Source organism: Furipterus horrens, unplaced genomic scaffold (genome assembly GCF_987537825.1).
Source record: "Furipterus horrens unplaced genomic scaffold, mFurHor1.1.pri manual_scaffold_12, whole genome shotgun sequence".
In the NCBI taxonomy this organism is placed as follows: Eukaryota; Metazoa; Chordata; class Mammalia; order Chiroptera; family Furipteridae; genus Furipterus; species Furipterus horrens.
In genome coordinates, this window is record NW_028327182.1 from 50750326 (window position 1) to 50772980 (window position 22655).

The following is a 22655-nucleotide window of genomic DNA, read 5'->3' on the forward strand; positions in this document are numbered from 1 at the left end:
CCAAAGAGGACCACACCAAGACACATAATAATTAAAATGCCAAAGGTTAAAAATAGAGAATCTTAAAAGCATCAAGAGAAAAGCAGAGAGTTCCCTACAAAGGAGTTCTCATAAGACTTATCAGCTGACTTCTCAGAAGAAACTTTGCAGGAAAGAAGTATTCAAAGTGACAAAAAGCAAGGACGTGCAACCAAAATTACTCTATCTGGCAAAGCTATAATTTAGAATGGGAGGGCAGATAAAGTGCTTCCTAGACAAGGTAAAGCTTAAGTAGTTTATCTAAGTAGTTCATCTAAGTAGTCATCAAGCCCTTATTATGTGAAACGTTAAAGGGACTTATTTTAAAAAAGAGAAGAACATCAAAACTATGAACAGTAAAATAACAACAAACTCATAACTATCAACAACTGAATCTAAAATACAAAAACAAAAACAAAGTAAGCAAACAACTAGAAGAGGAACAGAATCAACAGAATCATAGGTATGGAGATCATATGGAGCGCTTTCAGCAGAGAGGTTGAATGGGGAGAATGGGGGAAAAGGTACAGGGATTAAGAAGCATAATTGGTAGGTGCAAAATAGATGGGAATGTTAGGAATGGTAAAGGAAATGGTGAAGCGAAAGAACTTATATGTATGACCCATGGACATGAACTAAGGTGGGGGGATTTCTGCAGGGAAGCAGTGTTCCAGGCAGAGGGGGTCAAAGGGAAAAAAATTGGGACAACTCTAATAGCATAATCAATAATACTTCTAAAAAGTATGATAATATATGCACATATAATAGGGGCTCAATAATTTTGAAGATTACAGGAAAGTGAATTTTTTATTTTTCAGCTATATCACAATAGCACATTTTTAACCCAACGACAGAAATTGTTCAAAATATTTTTTTTAATTTCTGGCTTGCTAACCAGTAGCACAGCACAGAGCATATAAGTAATCAACAATCATTTATTGAGTCCCTGTTACATACAAAACACTCTTAATAGGTGTGCTGTAAAGGATTAAAAAGAAGAAGAAGGCATAGTTTCTGTTCTGCAGTATCTTATAACCTGTTCCAGGAGATATATCTGAATCAAGTGAAACTATGAATTATACAACTAGCATTTAATTAACTGCTAAAAACAATGTCTGCCTTGAGATTATATGTTAGGGAGATGATTAGCCTTCTTGAAATTTAGCTTTGACAAGCCCATACTGAAGTACGAGGATCTAATTTTGTATTTTTTGATGGCTCAGTTCTTCATAGAAAATTGAATGTATTAATACAAACTATGATACTAAGCTGCCTTCTCAGAATGCTGGAAACTAAGCTTTGTTGGTTTGCTCCCTCTTTTATAGCAAAATTTTGATGGGACAGGCATGATGTACTTCATAGGATGTGGTTATAATGCTTTTCCTGTTGGATCTGAGTATGCTGACTTCCCAAATATGGATGACAAACAGAAAGACAGAGAAATAAGGAAATTCAGATACATTGTCCACGCTGAACAGAATGCCTTGACATTTAGGTATGAAATTCATTTGTGTGTATTTTCTTTGAAATGTAGCAAGGGTTAGTTAAACTTTCTTTTAGCTATAATTTATTTCCTTTTTTAAAAATTCCAATACTTATTTTAGAAGTTTTTTGGTCATACTTGGTCTTTGCTACCTGACCTGAGGCCATTATAAGAGATTCTGTGTGCTTTTAGGTTTATTGGGCAATCTTTTCCTCCCTTTCTGCTTCGCTCTCCAGTGTAAAACTACATGAAGTATGTCCTTAGGGTCTTGTATATTTCTGGAATGTAAGTTCTCTTTTGTTTTCTAAATCTAAAGCACATATTTCTTATATATGAATATACAGATTTTATGAATAAATTGCTTTGGCATAGTTATTTTTAGAGATTATAACTGGAATTATCTCCTCTGATGTTAAATTATTTTCACAAACATTTATCAGCCTTAACCATTAAGAGGGTGACCACCTTAGGGTATTCAAAACTGAATAAACTGTGGCTCCTCACCTTAGGAGCTTATAATATATTAAGGGACATAACAGTGCATTCAACCTAATGTAATTGATATTGTGGGAAAGGCCAATATAAGTGCTGTGAAAATTCAGGGGCTGCTATGGATGGAGTAGGAGGGAAAAGCTTTATGGAGAAACTGGCATTTAAACTAAGCTTTAAAGGATTGGGAGGATGGTGGCAATTGAAGACACCTGCGGGGAAGTTATTCTAGCTTCAGGCATAGCAGCGGTATAGAAGTAGGAAAAATGTTTGTGTGTTTAGGAACATGCATGTTCTAGTTAGGCTGGACCATGGAGCACCTGGGATTATGTTGGGGCTGTATAGGGAAGACTGTGAGGTTAGACTTAATTTGGTAGTAGGGAAATGGAATGGCATCGACAGCCACATTACTGGTTGCTTAGGTGGTGGGTATATTGTTTGAATAGTCTAGGTGCATAAAATTATGTTGCCCTATTCAAGTGATGAGAATGAGAGTCTGAGCTAGAGAAATGGATATGGAAGGCTGGTGATAGTGTAAGACAGCTGACTTGAAGCAGAGTAAATCATGGATCCCAGAAGTATAGCCCCTGTAGCTTCAGATGAGAGGATCCTTTAGTCCTTAATTACCCCCATCAAACAACTCCTCTCTCTTTTCCTTATGCTAGTCGTTAAAGATTTACTTGCTTCATTTTATATGGAGATATGGATCATTTGTTAAATGTTTGTTACATAAAATCATCCTGTGTTAGGGAGGGGGTAAGGGAACTATAACTCAATCCACTTAAATATTAATTTATCAGTTTAGTAAGCACTTATTAAATATCCACTAGGTACCAGATAAGGGAGTAGATCTTTTGGCTGCCATGGTGAGTAATCTCTAATCATACATCATAAACTTTAAAGGAGGGTGTTAGTTCTCGCCCCTAATTCAGGCATTATAAAGAAGTTCTTACTTAGGCAACATTGTGTACTCTTATTTCTCTCTCAATGTCTGTCTCTTTCTGTTTTCATTTACTTTGTAATATAATACTGAAATCTTGGCAAATTGGTTAGAATAAATAAATGAATTTTAGTTATAATAATTTTCATGTTCAGGTTATATTTTTGCATTAATGAGTTTATATATTTTGAACATTCACTAATTCAGTAAGAATAAGTTTCACTTATTATGCTGTAAATCTGTTCTTAAAGCAGCTCAGTTTTCGTTTTTTAAAGATTTCTCTGAAATATAACTTACCTTTTCAGAAACTACCTTCATAATATTCTATAAATTTTTGTAGGTGTCAAGAAATAAAACCAGAAGAAAAAAGTATGATTTTTGTGACAAAGTGCCCATGTGATGAGTGTGTACCTTTAATTAAAGGTGCAGGCATAAAACAAATCTATACGGGGGATATAGATGTTGGAAAAAAGAAGGCAGACATCTCTTATATGCGATTTGGAGAACTTGAGGGTGTTAGCAAATTTACAGTAAGTAAGATACACAGCTTCTTTTCAAGAATACTTTTTGTTGTTTGTTACATGTTTTAAGTTAGTAATTCCCACCCTTTTAAAGAGTTTTAACAAACTGTTATCATTGAGTTTATTTTTATGTGCAAGCACTTTCCTAATTGCATATGTTTAGTTTAGGATCTCTGCCTTATGAATTTACATCTCTTGAGAGAGTTGTATATTGACCTTACAGATATTGAATTAGTGGGCCCTTTGGTACTATCTGGTGGCTTAACAAAAGAAAATCCCTGGGCCACCTCTTCCCTCACCTTTCCTTCTGGCTTGGATAGAGTGATAAACAGAGGTAAAAATAGTTTAAGGTTATCCAAGAGATTGTAAGGGGACATACACACGTACATACATACACATACACACACATGCACACATTTTTCATGGGAAAAATAAAAAATGGTTTCAAGGGATTTAATATTTGAAGTATCAAAAAAGTACTGAGGTAGTTCATGTAAAACTCAACTTTAACTCTTATACATTTTTACTCTTTAGGTTTTTAAAAACTTTCTTTTTAGAAACAATCACAAATACACATAAAAACTCAAAAACACTACAAGAAACTTTTTTCCAGAAATATTTAAAAGTATCTTATATGACACTAAATCACTCTTAAATACTTTATTAAGCATTATACTCTCCCATATAACCATAATCCAACCACATATCTCAGGAAATTATCATTGGTATATTACTGCCATTTCTACCAGAGATCCCAGTCAGAGTCATCAGTTGTCCCAATAATGTTCCATGTAGCAAAAGGATCCTGTCCAGAATTATATGTTGCTTTTTAATGATAATTCTGGAATTTAATGTAACATTTATATACTAGAATTTGCAGTGGGTACAAAAGACATATAATGTAACTGTTTATAAATTTCAGCTTTCATTTCTGTTTTGAGCCAGGGTGCCTGGAATGTATGTAGGGGTGGACAAAAGTTGGTTTACAGTAGTGAGTACATGAAACACATTTAATTCTTGTATTGTTATTTACTTATTAATTATTATATTATTTATTTGTATTATTTGTCTTATTATTATTTTGTATCCTTACTTATGATTTATCTTTTACGAAATGATGGCTGGTAATTTAACCTACTTCTGCCCACCCCTGGAAAGCATCTAAAAGATATTTATTAAACTACATCTGTACTTAAAATTTTTTAAGTAAAACAATGTATTATTTAGTGTCTGTGTATGAAGTATCATAAATTTTTACCATTTTTATTTTTGTTCTGTACTTTTGATTTTCATTTCTCATTTTATTTAAAGTTTATCACTACTTTAAAAAGAAAAGGGGGAAGCTCTAAAAGAAGGGAGAGGTGGGAAAGATGCCTCTTTTGTAAAACTAAACAAAATCTTACATCCAGCTAGTCCAGGAGAAATCTCTAGTTCTGTGTTTTTGTTTTCTATCTCTTCATTCCTTCTGAAGAGTGGGAAGAATTTTTCAAATTCTCTTCATAAAGATTAAGTAACCTAGTTTGTGATGGATTAAGTGAATTCTGAAATATCTTCCTCACTGGTAGATTTTAGTAGCTTTTCAACTGTGAAGAGAATAAAGAGATCAGATGAATTTAAGATAGGGAAAGGGAAGTGGAAGGAGCCAGTAAGACAAAGGGAGTGAAGGCTTTCTGAGCAGAGAGCCTACAGAAACACCCAGGAATACACTCACTTGGATACACATGGTTTTTCTCTGTACTCCTTCCAGTGAATAATAGCTTTCCACCCTCTCTTCCTCTCCCTCATTTGGCCTGGCTTACAACAATATGTAAATGAGTTAAACTACCTGGTTAGCTAAACACCTAATTTTGTAAAACCAATAACTAACTTGACCTTGTATTAGTTCCAAGTTTGAATTTTAATAATTATTATACTTTTAGTGTTTCAAAAGTAGTATGAGTATCAATAAATTTGATAATTTTACAAATTAAAATATATTGAAATTAATTGTGTGTGAAAGATGTTTGCTTTTCTCTTTGAGGTAAGTGGTTCTGTTCTGTGAGGTTATTGCCAACTAGGCTAAGGCTGGGCAACAGAATAGATTTACTAGGGTAAACCTTGTTTTTTAATTTAATAAATGTGGATTTTTCTCTATTAAGTCATATTTTTTATTATAAAAGTAATATATGCTCATTGTAAAGGACTAAGAAAATAAAAAAGAACTAATATTATCCCACAACTCATAGATACTATTGTTAAAAAGTTATATTTTCTGTCTTGAAAAATTTTCAAAAATATATTTATAAAAATTTGTATCCTCACCCAAGGACACTCTTTCATTGCTTTTAGAGAGGGGCCGGGTGGGGGAGGGAGGGAGGGAAGGAGGCAGAGAGAGAGAGAGAGAGAGAAAGAGAGAGAGAGAGAGAGAGAGAAATATCAGTGTCAGAGAGAGACATCAAAAGGTCCCCCTCTTGTATGTGTCCTGACCAGGGATTGAACCTACAACTGGGGATCAAACCTGCAACCTAGGCATGTGCCCTGACCCAGAATTGAACCTGCAACCTTTTGATCTATGTCACAGGGCTTCAACCAACTGAGTGACACTGGCCAGGGCTCAAAAAAAGAATTTTTAATCATTACACATTTCAACCTATAGATATAATTTAGTTAACCATTCTTCTGTTGTTCAACTTGCTTCTAAGTTTTTACAGTTGGAAATAGTCTTTTTATGATTATCTTTAAATGTGAATTCAGGATTACTAGGGTTTTTTGGGAGATTTTGGGGGGGGGCGTTGCCCAAATTAATAGATATTAGTGGTTTGACATATTTTAAAATATGCCTTTTGAAAAATATTTCATATATAACTTCCCACCCTTTATAAGTTTTCTTTTTCCTGGTGCTAACCCTAACCATCCCATTTCTATAGGTGACCAACTAGTTCTTGATGTCCTCCTCTTCCAAGGACTCTTTTTTTCACATGGTAAAGTCTTGTGACTTGTTCCCCCTTTGAGGCCCATGATATTAAGTTGTTTATCTGATGAACTATATGATGCTGTGGAAGAATCTCCCAGGTACTAAACACTTAATTGTGTCTTTCTGGAGGTAGTGCCCTAGTGGGGCCTTTTTGGTTAGTCATTAAGTTATTCTGATGATGGGGATTTCTAGCCAAGGAACTAAGAAAGGTTTTCTTATCTGCTGGTCCAGTCTCCTCCAATATATGAGAATCTTCAGTCTTCGCTATATCTTTCTGAATAGTTAAGATGGAAAACTTCAGAGATGTGATGTGATATGATATAATTAATATTATATATTTTATGATATAACTATATTAAAAGACAAAATAATCTTGGCCCTATTTTCATTCTTTAATATCTAGGCCTAGTCTAGCTTTTATAAGATCTGTAGGACCTGGAGATAGAGTGAGTATGAGGTAGTGGAAACTCTATTTGGGCACAGGCTGACCCAGATTCTAATTCTATTGCTGCCTTTAGTTAGTGTGTAACCTTGGGCAAGTCATTACACTTTTCTGGTCATCCACTTTCTTACCTGTAAAATGAAAGTAAAGGATATTTAAAGTTCATTTCATCTCTAAGAATTTGATTCTGATCCCTGAGGTCATATCATTCAGGGTCATTAGGGTTTGGTTGGTATAAACATGCTAACTCTTTTTTACATTTTTGAAGTTGCTTTGATATTTGAAAGCAGGGTGCTGAAATACTACTTATTAAAACCTTCATAAACATATAAATAAAATGGTTGTGCTTTTTTGCAGTGGCAACTGAATCCATCAGGAACTTGTGTACTTGAACAAAATGAGCCTGAAAGCAGAGAGAGTAAGTATTTAAAAGTCCTTTATCGAGATTAACTTTATTGCTGAGAAGAAAGGATACATTGTGAATTTTAATGATCAGGTATTGGAAATTGTAGTCTTATAGCATATTCTTTTTGCAGGTTTGATTTTTGCCATTCAGTTTGCCATATCTACCATATGCTAGGTGTGATGGAAAGTGCTGACTAATAATTAGTCCTGAAAAATCTGCAGTTTAATACAAATAATCATGCACAAATTGATGTTATAAATTAAATGTATATGAAACAATAAACAACAATGCTCATCTATAACAAAACAAAAGCTTCTTGGATAGTTTTAAAGGAAAACTACATATAATGAATACAAATGAATCCAGGGCCAAATTGTGAGGATATATACATTCTTATTAGAGTAAAATCCCATTTGCTCAGATTTATCAGAGACTGAAAATGTTCTAGTTATTTGCATAATCTAGTTAACTATCAATCATCACAGATATGGTAAATGAACTGCTAGCCTTCAAAGTTTTTTATTTGCATACTGACACATATTTTGAATGTAATAGAATCTTTGAGAGATTTGTAATTCCTTGGGCACATAATTTTGAACATTAGTTATTTGTGTACAATATTATTTTTAAATATTAGCTATGTTAGCTTTTTAGTTGTTTGGATTCTAGGTAAATGGAAGTTTAATGTAATAAGTAAAGTTTTCTTGATAATAACAATGACTTGGTTATTCTGAAAAATGAAGAAATATAAGTCTTTGTGAAAATAATTTCTATGTAAATACCTTGATTTTCTATATATAATAAATTTGATTCAAGCAGTAATCTGAAAAAAAGACATATCTATGCTTTAGCTTTCTCTTTTAAAATTTATTAGGAAAAATAAGTGAAAGAAAAAAATACAGGGTCTGGCAAAAGTAAGTTTGCAGTTGTGAGTATGCAAAACAGCTTATTTTCTAGTATTATTATTTATTAATTATTGTGTTATTTTCCATATGAACAACTGTAAACCTACTTTTGCCCCACTCTGTATATGGATCTGATTAAAGAATGTGTATTCAATAACAATGTTTGAGGGGATCGATTAATAATTCCCTGTTATGAGGGAAAGGACTGGAGAAGTACTTATCATAATAAGATGAATTAATTTATCTGTGTTAAAATTAAGAACATCTTTTCATCCAAAGATACCATTAAAAGAGTACAAATGCAAGCGATGGAATAGGAGAGGATATTTGCCACTTAAAATCAACAGAGGGCTTGTATCCAGGATTTATCCTTCTTAGATCATTAAAGGAAAGGAAGATATGCTGTAGTTAGAAATCCCAAGATTGGAGAGAGGGATACTTGATTAGGAGAAAACAAGAGAAAAGTATCTGCTTTGTTGGCAGTGTTTTACTTATTGAACTCATGAGGGTTAAATGTATGTTTGCTTTGTGACAGTTCTTTGAACTGTAAGTTTATGTTTTATACACATTTTTGAAAAAGTGTCTTATATCAAATAATATCCCTGTCTTTCTCTATGTTGTAACAGCTTTTTTGAGATATAATTCACATATACATTTGCCCCTTAAAAGTGTAGAATTCAGTGGTTTTTAGTGTATTCAACAGAGTTATACAATCTCACCATAACCTAATTTCATAATATATGCATCATCTCAAAAAGAAGCCTCTTACCCATTTGTAGTAACTCCCATTTCCACTGCCCCTATCCCTAGACAACTACTAACCTACTTCGTTTTTATGAAATTGTATGTTCTGACCATTTCATATAAATGGAGTCCTTTCTAATTCTGGGATCAGCTGAAAAACAGACATAAGAATCAAACAGATGAAAATTAAAACACCAACTATTGCTAGACTGGGGTTTGGCCTTTGACCAGACCAGCCTTATTAAAGGTATTTGTCCTTCCTTACCTCTTCTTCCTACCTGCCCCAACCAAGTCTATTACCAAACCCAACCAGTAGGGGCAGGTCCTACCATTCCCCACCTACCAGCAAACCTCGAAAGACAGAGTTCAGTGGAAAAGAAAGGAATCTTTTATTTAATGGCAATTTTCTGCCTAAAATATCTGTGTGACAAAAGTAAGGGGAAAGGAAGTCAGAGTATGACATGAAAAATAGCTATTTAAGTATTTATCATTACAACTACTACATAGGTTCAAGAACTGAAAATAGCACAAGAACAAAAATCCGTTTACAGTGCTGTTACCACCAAGGTCTTTGGAAATAATGGCAAGTTTCTGCCTCAAAGTACGTTCCTTCTAAGACACCCAAAGAAAAATCACCCTATCACCCTCTGCCAGCTCAGTTCAAGGTTGCTCCAGGAGCCTCTTCTACCCAAAGGTGGTATAAATGTAGGTGGCTTAGCTGGTCTCCAATCCCTGTCCAGCTTCAGGTATCTTTCCGAGTCTGTGCCCCCAGACCTCTGCTTACAGACTCGCACTGGCCACCATTGGGAAAGAACCAACTGAGTTTCTGCTTCCTGGAGCACTCCATTTCAAAAGTCCTCTCCCAGAACCCTCATGCACGCCCAAAGCCAGTGTCCAGCTTTCCAACAAATGAGGGCCAGTGTTGGCCATATTTGCCTTTGCCCCTTTTCTGCTTGCCACATTTAGCAAAGGGGCAAAGTCTCCAGTCACACATGCACAGCTCAAACCCCTCCCCCATTTCCGGGGGGTTGTGTCCCCCCATTACAAGTCTAGATCTTGAAAAGGATACTCAGAGTCTGTCCAGCCATTAGGAGACTTGATGATTTCTACCGTCTCAGTTCCACCAGGAGGGGCAAAAGAGAAGAGAAGCAGGTAGTGTGACTATACCCAAGTGGCATTCCACTCAGTATAACTGGAACTCTGAAACCCATAATATTCTTTTTAAGGAATCACAGGACTTTGAAGAAAATAAGGAAAATATCCAGGTACTCCTGTTCTCCTAGGAGGGAAAAAAAGAAATAAGAGGAACAGTTTGTTAGAATCGAAATAACAACAGCCAATAAACACAGCCAGGTTACCTTGGGGACAAATATCCATATGTGTTGGGATCTTGAGGGTAAGTCTGTGGCCTGCTGAAAATTGGGGAACTAAGCCTCAGATTCCCACATTAAGCTTCGGGTCCTTCAAGGAAGGTAAAATGCTCCCACTCATGTACACCTTCTGGCAGAAGCAAATACAAATTCTCTCAGAAGGAAAGTGCTCCCAACTTAGGCCCACGGATATCATAAAGTATGAGCTCATAAAAAAAGTCACCACAGAGAAATATGCCACTATGGTAAGAGAAATAACAAATAGCATATTTAGACTCCTGAGTACTTTATGTTTTGGAGTTATGAAATAGAGGTTCTAAAATGTTTAGAAAGTAAAAGATGCTATTGAAAAAGGAGAACAGAACAAACAGTTATGAAAAACGCCCAGGCAAATTTGAAAAGAATCAGATTTTAGAGAAATAAAAAATGTTTGTTAAAAAGCTCAGTGGCTGAGTTAAACCATTGTTTATTAATGGCAAACTATTGGTTTTTTGTGTGGTACAGGTCTATGAATTGTGGAACATTTAACATCCCCAACAGAGATGGCAATGCACATTACAGGCTAAGAATCAACATTTAATTCATAATGCTGAAAAAGTGCTTATCAATGTAGGAAAATGATTGGATTCTTACTTTACATGATAGAAAAAAAAATAATTAAAAAAATTAAGACCTTAAATTGAAAAAGTAGTTTTAAAATTAATGGTTTATATTTTAGAGCAGTTTTAGTTTCACAGAAAAATTGAGGGGAAGGTCAAGAGAAGTCCCATATACCCCTTGCTCCCCCCAGCCCACACACACATGTATAGCCTCCTCCATTGGCCACATCTTTACCAGAGTAGTACATTTGTACCACAGAGTGGTACACTTGATGAACCAACATTGACACATCATGATTACTCAAACTCCATCATTTATATTAAGGTTTATTCTTGTACATCCTGTGGGTTTGGATAAATATTTAATGTATCAATCATTATGGCATCATACAGAGTATCTTCACTGCCCTAAAAACCTCTGTTTTACTTATTCATCCCTTCCCTTTCTTCAACCCTTGGAAACCACTTATTAATCATAGTTTTGCCTTTTCAAGAATGTCACATAGTTAGAATCATAGAGTATGTCACCTTTTCAGACTGGCTACTTTCTTAGTAATATGCATTTAAGTTTCCTCCATGTCTTTTCATGGCTTCACAGGTCATTTCTTTTTAGTGCTGGATAAGATTCCATTGTCTTGATGTACACAGTTTATTTATCGATTCACCTACTGAAGGACATCTTGATTGCTTCCAAGTTATTGCAATTATGAATGAAGCTGCTATAAACGTGTGTATTTTTTTGTGTGAACATGTTTTCACCTTCTTTGGATAAATACCAAAGAGCATGATTGCTGGCTCATATGGTAAAGAGCATGTAACAAACTGCCAAACTCTTCCAAAGAGGCTGTATTGTTTGCATTCCCATCAGCAATGAATGAGAGTTTTTTTTTTTATGCTATCATTTTATTTTTATTTTTTTTAATGTGTTTTATTGATTATACTGTTACAATTGTCCCAATTTCCCTTCCCTCTGCTCCCCTCCACCCAGTGGTCCCCCTCCCTCCAGTTGTCCCCCCCTTTTAGTCCATGTCCATTGGTTGTGCATATAGTTCTCAGCCTCTTCCTATCTTCTCCATTCCCTCCTGCTATGCTTCTTAATTCCTGTACCATCTCCCTCCCTTTCCCCCTTTCCCCTCCCTGCTGACCTCCCCCCAATATGCTCCCCATACCTATAGTTCTTTTTCCACTCTTGTTGCCTATTTAGTTTGCCTTTGTTTCAATTCCCTAGCTTCTGTTGTTGTTTCTTGTGATACAGTTCTCATTTTAGTGTTCATAGTTTTGATCCTCCTTTTTCTAAAGCAGTCCCTTTAACATCTCATATAATAGTGGTTTGGATCTAATGAACTCCTTCAGTTTTATTTTGTCCTGGAAGCACTTTCTCTGCCCTTCTATTCTGAATGACAATTTCGCTGGATAGAGTATTCGTGGTTGTAGGTTTTGGATTTTCATTACTTTGAATACTTCTTGCCAGTCCCTTCTTGCCTGCAGGGTCTCCCTTGAGAAGTCAGCTGATAGTCTAATTGGGACCCCTTTGTACATGATTCTTTTCTTCTCTCTTGCAGCTTTTAAGATTCTCTCTTTATCTTTAACTTTTGACATTTGATTATAATGTGTCTTGGAGTGGTTCTCCCTGGGTCCAGTTTTTCTGGAACTCTCTGTGCTTCCTGGATCTGTAAGTCCACTTCCTTCCCCAAATTAGGGAAGTTCTGCTTTATTATATTTTCTCTTAATTTTTCAGTTTCTAGTTCATCTTCTTCACCCTCTGGCAAACCAATTATTCTTATGTTTGGTCTTTTATAGCTGTCCCAGAAGTTTGTGATCCTCTCCTCATTTTTCTTTGCTTTCTGTTTCCTCTCTCTGTACAGGTTGACTGTTTGTTCCTTCTCTATGTTCTGGTTTGTTGATTTGAACTCTGGATTTTATTTCCTCACCAGTGTTTTTCAATCCTTTCTCATCGTTTTCCAAATCTTTTGTTAATTCTGTAAGCCACCTGATAACAATGGCCCTGAACTGAGCCTCTGACAGGTTTCTTATTTGTTCATCTGTCAGATTCTTCATCTGTTGCCTGGTGACCTGCGCCACCAGGATTTCTATAGTTGTCTGCCTCATTTTGACAGATGCGTTTTGCTTTCTTGGGCTGGCTATAGAGGGCAGTGCCTGTGTACTCGTCACAACCCAGTGACCGGCGGCAATCCGCAACCTTTTTCGCCGCGCTGTGGCGCTTTGTCGTCACTGCCCAGTGGCGATCCGCAACCTATTTTGCAACGCTGTGGCGCTTTGTGTGGGGGTGGGGGTCGAAGATGGATTCCTGCTGTTATTCCACTAGGAGACCGGGATCCGTCCTCCTGCCCTCTGGGCCTCACCTCCGAGGCAATGTGGTGGCTGCTTTTCCCAGCATTGGGGTCGCGAGCTGCCGGAGTTCGACTGCAGCCGGGATTGCTCTCCCTGCCGCTGTTCCTGGTGCTACCACAAACAGCGCTGCCTGATTTCTGCTCTTCCTACCTGCCCAAAGGGCGCCGCTGGTTTATAACTTTGTATGTTGGGCTTCCGTGTAGTTTTATTTTCTGGAATTTCTAGTTATCTTTTGTTTTGAAGTAGTTGTATTCCTCTCTAGTTGTAGAGGGAGACCGAGCGTGTCCGTCTAAGCCTCCATCTTGTCTGGAAGTCTGAATGAGAGTTTCTGTTGTACCACATTCTCTCCAGCATTTGGTGTTATCAATGTTCTGGATTTTGGTCATTCTTATAGGTGTGTAGTGTATCTTGCTGCTTTAATTATCATTTCCGTGATGGCACATGATGTTGTACATACTTTCATATACTTATTTGGCATCTGTTTATCTTATTTGGATCTTGACTTCTGTATATTCACCTTATCTCCTGCAACCTTGATAAAATCACTTATTAGTTCCAGGAGATATTTTGGTTGATTCTTTTGGATTTTTTGCATAGATGATCATGTCACCTGTGAACAAAAGCTTTTATTTCTTCCTTCCAAATTTGTATACCTTTTCTTTATTGTATTAGCAAGGACTTTGATGTAGAGAAGGAATGATAAGAAAGGAGATATCTGGCCTTGTACCTGACAGTAGTAGGAAAGCCTCTATTTAGTGCCACACCATTAAGTATGATGTTAGTTGTAGGGTTTTTTGGTCAATATTCTTTATCAAGCTGAGGAAGTTCCCCTCTATTCTTAGTTTACTGAGAGTTTTTATTATAACTGTTTGGTGTTGAATTTTGTCAAATGCTTTTTTCTGCATCTATTGATATAATCATGTGATTTTTCTTTCTTAGCCTGTTGTTGTAATAGATTACATAAATTGATTTTTCAATGTTGAACCAGCCTTGCATACCTGTAATAAATACCACTTGATTGTAGTATGTAATTCTTTTTATGCATTCTTGGATTTTGATTTGCTAATATATCATTGAGAACTTTTGCATATATGTTTAGGAGTGGTATTTGTATATAGTTTTATTGTAATATCTTTGTCTGCCATACTAGGGTAATTCTGGCTTTATAGAATGAATTCAGAAGTATTCTCTCTGCTTCTGTCCTCTGAAAGAATTTGTAGAGAAGTGGCATCCATTTCTTCCTGAACTGTTTGGTAGAATTTACCAGTGAACCCTCTGTTTTATAAAGTTATTAATTATTGATTCAATTTCTTTAATAGATATGGGCCTGTTCAGATTGTCTGTTTCTTCATGTCTGAGTATTGGCTGTTGTCTATTTCAAGAAATTGGTCCATTACATCTAGGTTATCAAATTTGTGGGCATACAGTGGTTCATAGTTTTATTTCCCTTTTAATGTACATAGGATCTATAGTGATGTCCCCTCTTTCATTTCTGATATTAGTAATTTGTATACTCACTCATTTTTTGTTTTGTTTTTTTCTTAGTTTGCCTGTTTAGGGACTTGTCAATTTTATTGATCTTTTCAAAGAAACAGCTTTGGTTTCATTGATGTTCTCTGTTTCCTGTTTTTAATTTCATAGATTTCTGATTTAATTGTTATTTCTTTTCTTCTGCTTACTTTGGATTTAATTTGCTCTTCTTTTTCTAGCTTCCTAAGATGGAAACTTAAATTATTGACTTTAGATCTTTCTTCTTTTCTAATGTTTGTAATCAATGCTATAAATTACCTCTAATCACTTTTTCAATATGTTCTACAAATTTTGATAAGTTGTGCTTTCATTTTCATTTAGTTCAAACTGTTTTAAAATTTCTCTTGATATTTCTTGTTTAACTCATGTGTTACATGAAAGTGTGTTGTTTAAACTTGATACATTTGAGATTTTCTAGTTATCTTTCTGTTTTTGATTTTGAGTTTAATTCCTTTGTTGTCTGAGAGCAGACATTGCATGATTTTTATTATTTTAAACTTACGGAAGTGTTTTGTTTTTTTTTTAATTTATAGATCTAAGAGGGGGTAGGGGAGAGGAAGGGAGAGGGAGAGAGAAACATTGATTTGTTCCACTTATTTATGCATTGAATTCACAACCTTGGCATATTGGACAATGCTCTACCAACAGAGCTAACCATCCAGGACCATGAAGATGTGTTTTATGGCCAAGAATGTGGTCTATATTGGTGAATGCTCCATGTGAGGTTGAGAAGAATGTGTACCTGCTGTGGTTGGATCAAGTTGTCTATGGATATTGATTATATTCAGTTGATCAACTATGCTTCAACTGATTTTCTACCAGCTGGATCTATCCATTTCTGAAGAGAGGTATTGAAGTCTCCAACTATGATAGTGAAGTCATATAATTCTCTTTGCACTTCTATTTTTTTGCCTCATGTAGTTTGATGCTCTGTTGTTAGGTGGATATACATGAAAGAATATTGTATCTTAGAAAAGATAAAATAATGGCTTTTTCATTATGTAATGCCTTTCTTTATCCCTGATAACCTTCCTCACTTTAAAGTCTGCTCTCTCTGAAATTAATATAACTACTCCTACTTTCTTTTTTAAAATATTTTTATGTATTGGTTTTTAGAGAGAGAGGAAGGTGAAGAGAGAGAAGCATCAATTTGTTGTTCCACTTAAGCATTCATTGGTTGATTCTTGTATGTACCCTGACTGGGAATCAAATTCACAATCTTGGCACATTGGGATGATGCTCTTAACTAACAGAGCTACCCTGCCATGGTCTTACCTGCTTTCACTTGATTAGTATTGCCATGGTATATTTTTCTCCATCCATTTACTTTTAATTTTTATGTGGCTTTATATTTAACATGGGTTTCTTGTAGACAACATATAGCCAAGTCTTATTTTTTTGATCCACTCTAATAATCTCTGCCTTTTAATTGGTGAACTTAGACCATTGATGTTCATATTGATTATTGATATAGTTGGATTAATGGCTACCAATTTCATTACTATTTTCTCTTCATTGCCCTTGTGTGGCTGTAATTGAGCAATTTAAATGATTCAATTTTTCCTCCTTAGTTTATTCATTATGCTTTTTTTTCTTTACTTTTTTAACGTAAAAACATTGTAATATATATTTATAGCTAATCAACTTTCAAATAGTCACTTTAAAGTTAGTGTGAGTACCTTATAATAACAAAATAATCCTAATTCCTCCCTCCTATCCTTGTATCATTATTGCCATTTATTTCACTTATATATAAACATACATAAGCATATAGATATGTTCATAAAATATATACATAAGCATATATAGTTGAAAATATTATTGGTTTTATTGGAACAAACTGTTATCTGTTAGATCAATTAAGTATAAGAGAAATAAAGTTTTTAATTTACCTTCATGTATTCCTTCTTTGATGCTCTTCCTTAGTTCATGTAGATCCAAATCACCTAGACATATCACTTTCAAACTATATAAAGTCAAAGATAAAGAAAAAATCCTGAAAGAAGACACAGCTGGGGGATAGGGGGGTGGGAAGACATTTTACTTATAGAGGAACAAAAAAATTACATCTGACTTCCCAGAAACCATAAGAATAAAAGTGGAATGAAACATAAAGTGTTAAAAGGAAAAAATAGCACCAACCTAGAATTCTGTACTCTGTGAAATTATTCTTCAAAACTGAAGAAATTCAGTTGGTTAGATGATCATCCTGATAAGCCAGGGTTGCAGGTTCAATCTCCAGTTGGCACATTTAAGAAGCAACCAGTGAATGCATAAGTGAAACAACAAATTGATGTTTCTCTCTCTCTCAAATGAATAAATTAAAAAATATATATTTAAGAACAAAAGTAAAGGAAAAATACTTTCTCACACAAGAAAAACTGAGAGGCTTTATTGCCACCAGACTTACCTTGCAAGAAATGTTAACAGCAGTTCTTTAGAGAGAAGGAAAATATATAGTTTGAAAATGATATGCCTAGGTGCAGTTTTTGGCACTTATCCTACTTGCTGTTCTCTGAGCCTCCTAGATCAGTGGTTTAGTGTCTGACATTAATTTGGGGAACTCCTCCGTTATTATTGTTTCAAATATTTCTTCTGTTTCTTTGTCTTTCCTTGTGGTGTTCTCATTATGCATATGTTACATCTTATGTAGTTGTCCCACAGTCATTAAATATTCTGTTGTTTTTGTAGTCTCTGTTCTCTTTGCTTTTTCTTCTCAAGGATTCTATTGATCTATCTCCCAGCTCAGAGATTCTTTCCTTAGCTGTGTTTCCAGTTTACTAATAAGCTCATAAAAGGAATTCTTCATTTCTGTTACAATGTTGTTGTTTTTGGAGGTTTTTTTGTTTTTGTTTTTTGTTTTGTTTTTCTGTTACAGTTGTCCAACGTTTTCTCCCATTGCGTCCTGCCCCCCCAACCAGTCCACCGCTTCTCCCACAGTCAATCCACACCCCATTGTCCATGTTTATTGGTCATTTATACTAGTTCCTTGACTAGACCTTTCCCCTTCTCTCCCTTCCCGCCTCCCCTCTGGTAACTGTTAGTCTTCTCTTTGTTTACATGTCTCTGATTCAGATTTGTTAATTTGTTTGTGTTGTTCATTAGTTTTCTATATTAGGTGATATCATATGGTACTTTTGTTGCCTGGCTTATTTCACTAAGCGTAATTTTCTCTAATGCCATCCATGTTGTCGCAAATGGTAGGAGTTGCTTTCTTTCTGCTGCATAGTATTCCATTGTATAAATGTACAGAAGTTTTTTGATCCATTCATCTACAGATGGGCATTTAGGCTGTTTCCAGCACTTGGCTATTATAAACAGCGCTGCTATGAACATAGGAGTGCATAGGTTCTTTTGAATTGGGGTCAGTTATAATCCTAGTAATGGAATCGCTGGTTTAAAAGGATGTTCCATTTTTAGTTTTTTGAGGAAATTCCATACTGTTTTTCATAGTGGCTGCGCCAGTCTGCATTCCCACCAATAGTGCACTGGGGTTCCCATTTCTCCACATCCTCACCAGCACTTGTTGTTTGTTGATTTGTTGATGATGGCCATTCTGACTGGTGTGAAGTGGTATCTCACTGTGGTTTTAATTTGCTTCTTCTGATGGCTAGTGATGTTGAGCATTCTTTCATATGCCTATGGACCCTGTGTATGTCCTCCCTGAAGAAGTGTTTGGTCAGGTGCTTTGCCCATTTTTTAAGTGGGTTGTCTGTCTTCTTGGTGTTGAGACGTATACGTTCTTTATATAGTTTGGAGATCAGTCCCTTGTCTGAGGTATCATTCGCAAATATGTTTTCCCATATGGTTGGTTTCCTTTTCATCTTGCTGATGTTTTCTTTTGCTGAGCAGAAACTCTTTAGTTTGATATAGTCCCATTTGTTTATTCTTTCCTTTATTTCCCTTGCCTTAGGAGATGTATCGGTGAAAATATTGCTACCTGGGATAGCTGAAATTTTCCTGCCTATGTTTTCCTCTAGGACTTTTATGGAGTCACAGCTTACATTTTAAGTCTTTGATCCATCTTGCGTTTATTCTGGTGTGTGGTATAAGTTGGTGGTCTAGTTTCATTTTTTTGCATGTTCCTGTCCAGTTCTCCCAGCACCATTTGTTGAAGAGGCACTTCTTATTCCATTTTATGTTCCTTCCCCCTTGTCGAATATTAGTTGACCATATAGACATGGGTTTATTTGTGGGCTCTCTATTCTGTTCCATTGATCTATATGTCTGTTCTTATGCCAGTACCAGACTGTCTTGTTCACAGTGGCTTTGTAGTATAGTCTGATGTCAGGTATTGTGGTTCCTCTTCCTCCTACTGTGCTCTTCTTCCTCAAAATTGCTGTGGCTACTTGGGCTCTTTTCTGGTTCCATATAAAATTTTTAAGTATTTGTTCTAGGTCTGTGAAATATGTCATTGGTATTTTAATAGGGATTGCATTGAATCTGTAAATTGCTTTGGATAGTATGGACATTTTAATGATGTTGATTCTTCCCATCTGTGAACATGGTACTTGCTTCTATTTGTTTGTATCTTCCTTAATTTCCTTCTTCAGTGTTATGTAGTTTTCCGAGTATGGGGCTTTCATCTCTTTGGTTAAGTTTATTCCTAGGTACATTATTTTACTTGTTCTATAGTAAATGGAATTTTTTTCTAGTTTCTATCTCCGATATTTTATTGCTGGTGTACAGAAATGCCTTCCACTTCTGAATATTGACTTTGTACCCTGCTATTTTGCCAAATTCACTTCCAAGGTCGAGTAGGTTTTTTGTGGAGTCCGTACGGTTTTCTATCTATACTATCATGTCATCTGAAATAATGACATTTTTACTTCCTCTTTTCCAATTTTGATGCCTTTTATTTCTTTTTCTTGTCTGATTGCTGTGGCTAGAACGTCCAAGATTATGTTGAATAGGAGTGGAGAGAATGGACATCCTTGTCTTGTTCTTGATCTCAGGGGGAATGCTTTCAGTTTCTGCCCATTGAGTATGATGTTGAGTTCAGGTTTCTTGTATATGGCCTTTAATATGTTGAAGTATTGTCTCTGTATTCCCATTTTGCTGAGTGTTTTCATCATAAATGGGTGTTGTACTTTATCAAATGCTTTTTCAGCATCTATTGATATGATCATGTGACTTTTGTCTTTCATTTTGTTTTTGTGGTGCATTACGTTTATTGATTTGTGAATTTTAAACTATCCTTGGATCCCTAGGATGAATCCCACTTGATCGTGGTGTATGATCTTTTTAATGTATTGCTGCATCTGGTTTCCCAATATTTAGTTGAGGATTTTAGCACCTGTGTTCATCAGTGATATTGGCATGTAGTTTTCTTTCATGTTATATCTTTACCTGATTATTGAATTAGGATAATATTGGTCTCATTTAAAGAGTTGGGGAGTCTTCCCTCTTCTTGGATTTTTTGGAATAGTTTGAAAAGGATAAGCATTAGTTCTTCCCTAAATGTTTTGTAAAATTCGCCTGTGAAGCCATCTCGTCCAGCGCTTTTTATGCTGGCAGTTTTTTGATTCTCGTCGGCAGCCGTCCGTCTTGAGAGACGATGGTGTAGCTTCTTAAGAGTCTATCTGCATCGCCGAGAATGGCTGTGCAGTCCGACTCGGGAGTGACACGGTATCTGTCTCCTCCCGTGTTGAATCGACATCTTGCGATGACGCTGGAGTGTCCTCTCCAGTGAAGCTGAAGCTACAGAGCCTGGGCAGGGTGATATGGAGGGTCTGCTGTTGCCCATGCAGCAGACCCCCCCTCTCTTCGCAGCTGAAGGGTCCAAGGGAAAGACGGAGTCAATACAGCTTGGCTTCAGGTGCGCCGCAGGAGTTGCCGGTGTTGACTACAACGTCAAACCGCCTTAGGGACTCCGGCTCCAGATTTTCTGTCGGGGTTTACTCCCTTAGCCTTTCCCCTGAAGAGGTATGCCGCAAGGCAGCGGAGGTTTTTTGGAGTCAGAGTTTTCCTTCTCTGATGTGCCCTGGCTGGAAGATCGAACCAGCGACTCTTAGCTCGCAGGCCGACGCTCAATCCACTGAGCCAAACCAGCCAGTTTTTTGATTACTGCTTCAATTTCATTAGTGGTTATCAGTCTATTTAAGCTTTCTGCTGCTTCTTGACTCAGTTTTGGACAATTATATGTTTCCAGAAATTTGTCCATTTCCTCTAGGTTGTCAAATTTCTTGTCGTACACTTGTTTGTAGTAATTTCTTACAATCCTTTTTATTTCTGTGGTACTATTTGTGATTGTCCTCTTTTGTTCTTATTTTGTTTATTTGGATTCTCTTTTTTTCTTGATGAGCCTGGCTAAAGACTTGTTGATTTTGGTTATCTTTTCAAAGAACCAGCTTCTCCTTTTGTTGATCTTCTGAATTGTTTGTTTAGTCTCTGTGTCATTTAATTCTGTTCTGATCTTGATGATTTTCTTCTTTCCACTTGATCTGGGCTTTGTTTGTTGTTATTTCTCTAGTTCTTGTAGCTGTAGGGTTAGATTTTTTATTTGAGATAATTCCATCCTTTTCAGGTAGACCTGTATTGCTATGAACTTTCCTCTAAGAACTGCTTTCGCAGTGTCCCGTAGACTTGGGGCTGTTGTGTGTTCATTATCATTTGTTTCCAAAAACTTTTTGATTTCTTCTTGATGTCATTGTTAACCCATTCATTATTGAATATCATGTTATTCATTCTCCATGAGTATTAATGTCTTTGAGTTTTCTCCTTAAGGTTGTTGATTTCTAGTTTCAAGGCATTGTGTTCTGAGAAGATGTGTGATATAATTTCAATTTTCTTGAATTTGCTGAAGCTTGTTTTGTGTCCTACCGTGTGGTCTATCTTTGAAAATGTTCCATGTGCACTGGAAAAGAATTATATTTTGCTTTTTGGGGTGAAAAATTTTATATATATCAACTAAGTCCATTTGATCTGGAGTGTTGTTCAATGCCTCAATATCTTCCATGTTTCTTTGCTTTGATGATCTGTCCATTGTTGACAATGGGGTGTTAAAGTCCCCTGCTATGAATCTGTTGCTGTCGATATCCTTCTTGTAGTCTTCCAAGATTTTCCTTATATATTTAGGTGCTCCTATGCTGGGTGTATATATGTTTACCAGGGTTATATCTTCTTGATGGATTGTTCCCTTAAGTATTGTGAAATGTCATTCATTGTCTCTTTTTATGGCCTTTGCTGTGAAATCTGTTTTGTCTGGTATAACTATTGCTACCCGAGCTTTTTTTCATGTCCATTTGCTTGGAATATTTTTTTCTATCCCTTCACTTTCAGTCTATATAGGTCTTTTGAGGTGTGTCTCTTTAGACAGCATATATGTGGGTCATGTTTTTGTATCCATTCTGCTACACTATGTCTTTTGATTGGAGTTTAATCCATTTACATTTAAGGTTATTATTGGCAGGTATTTATTTATTTCCCTTTGTACCTGTGTTCCTCTCCCTTTCTCTTTTTCTTCTACTTAAAGCAGGCACGTTAGCATCTCTTGCAATGCTGGCTTGGTGGAGATGTAGTCTTTTAGTCTTCCTTTGTTTGGGAAAATCCTTATTTCACCTTCCATTTTGAAAGAGAGCCTTGCTGGGTCGAGTAGTCTTGATTGTAGGCCTTTGTTTTCTATTTTGAAATGTTTTTTTGCTGTTCCCTTCTGGCTTGTAGTGTTTCTGTTAAGAAATTAGCTGATAGCCTTATCAGAGCTCCATTGTATGTTATTTGCTGTTTTTCTCTTGCTGTCTCTAGGATTCTTTCTTTGTCTTTGAATGTTGCCCTTTTAATTATGATGTGCCTTGGAGTGGGCCTCCTTGGGTTCATCTTCATTGGAATCGTCAGTGCTTCTTGTACTTGTGAGACTTTTTTTCTCCTCATGTTCGGGAACTTTTCTGTCATTCCTTTTTCAATC

General features: G+C 35.9%; 1 protein-coding gene and 1 long non-coding RNA gene across 3 annotated transcripts in view; one reads left to right on the forward strand and one right to left on the reverse strand.

The window, feature by feature from the left end:
* CDADC1 (cytidine and dCMP deaminase domain containing 1) overlaps positions 1–22655 on the forward strand; it is a 98613-nt gene that overhangs the window by 64865 nt on the left and 11093 nt on the right. For both annotated transcript variants that reach the window (XM_090258798.1, XM_090258799.1), the window contains 3 exons: positions 1344–1513; positions 3271–3460; positions 7204–7264. In XM_090258798.1, coding sequence (XP_090114924.1) covers positions 1344–1513; positions 3271–3460; positions 7204–7264 — 421 coding nt within the window. The remainder of the gene's footprint in view (positions 1–1343; positions 1514–3270; positions 3461–7203; positions 7265–22655) is intronic.
* The window catches only part of LOC149996174 (uncharacterized), a 134152-nt gene continuing 120815 nt past the window's right edge, over positions 9319–22655 (reverse strand). The window contains exon 4 of the long non-coding RNA XR_016507503.1: positions 9319–10180. This is a non-coding gene — a long non-coding RNA (uncharacterized LOC149996174). The remainder of the gene's footprint in view (positions 10181–22655) is intronic.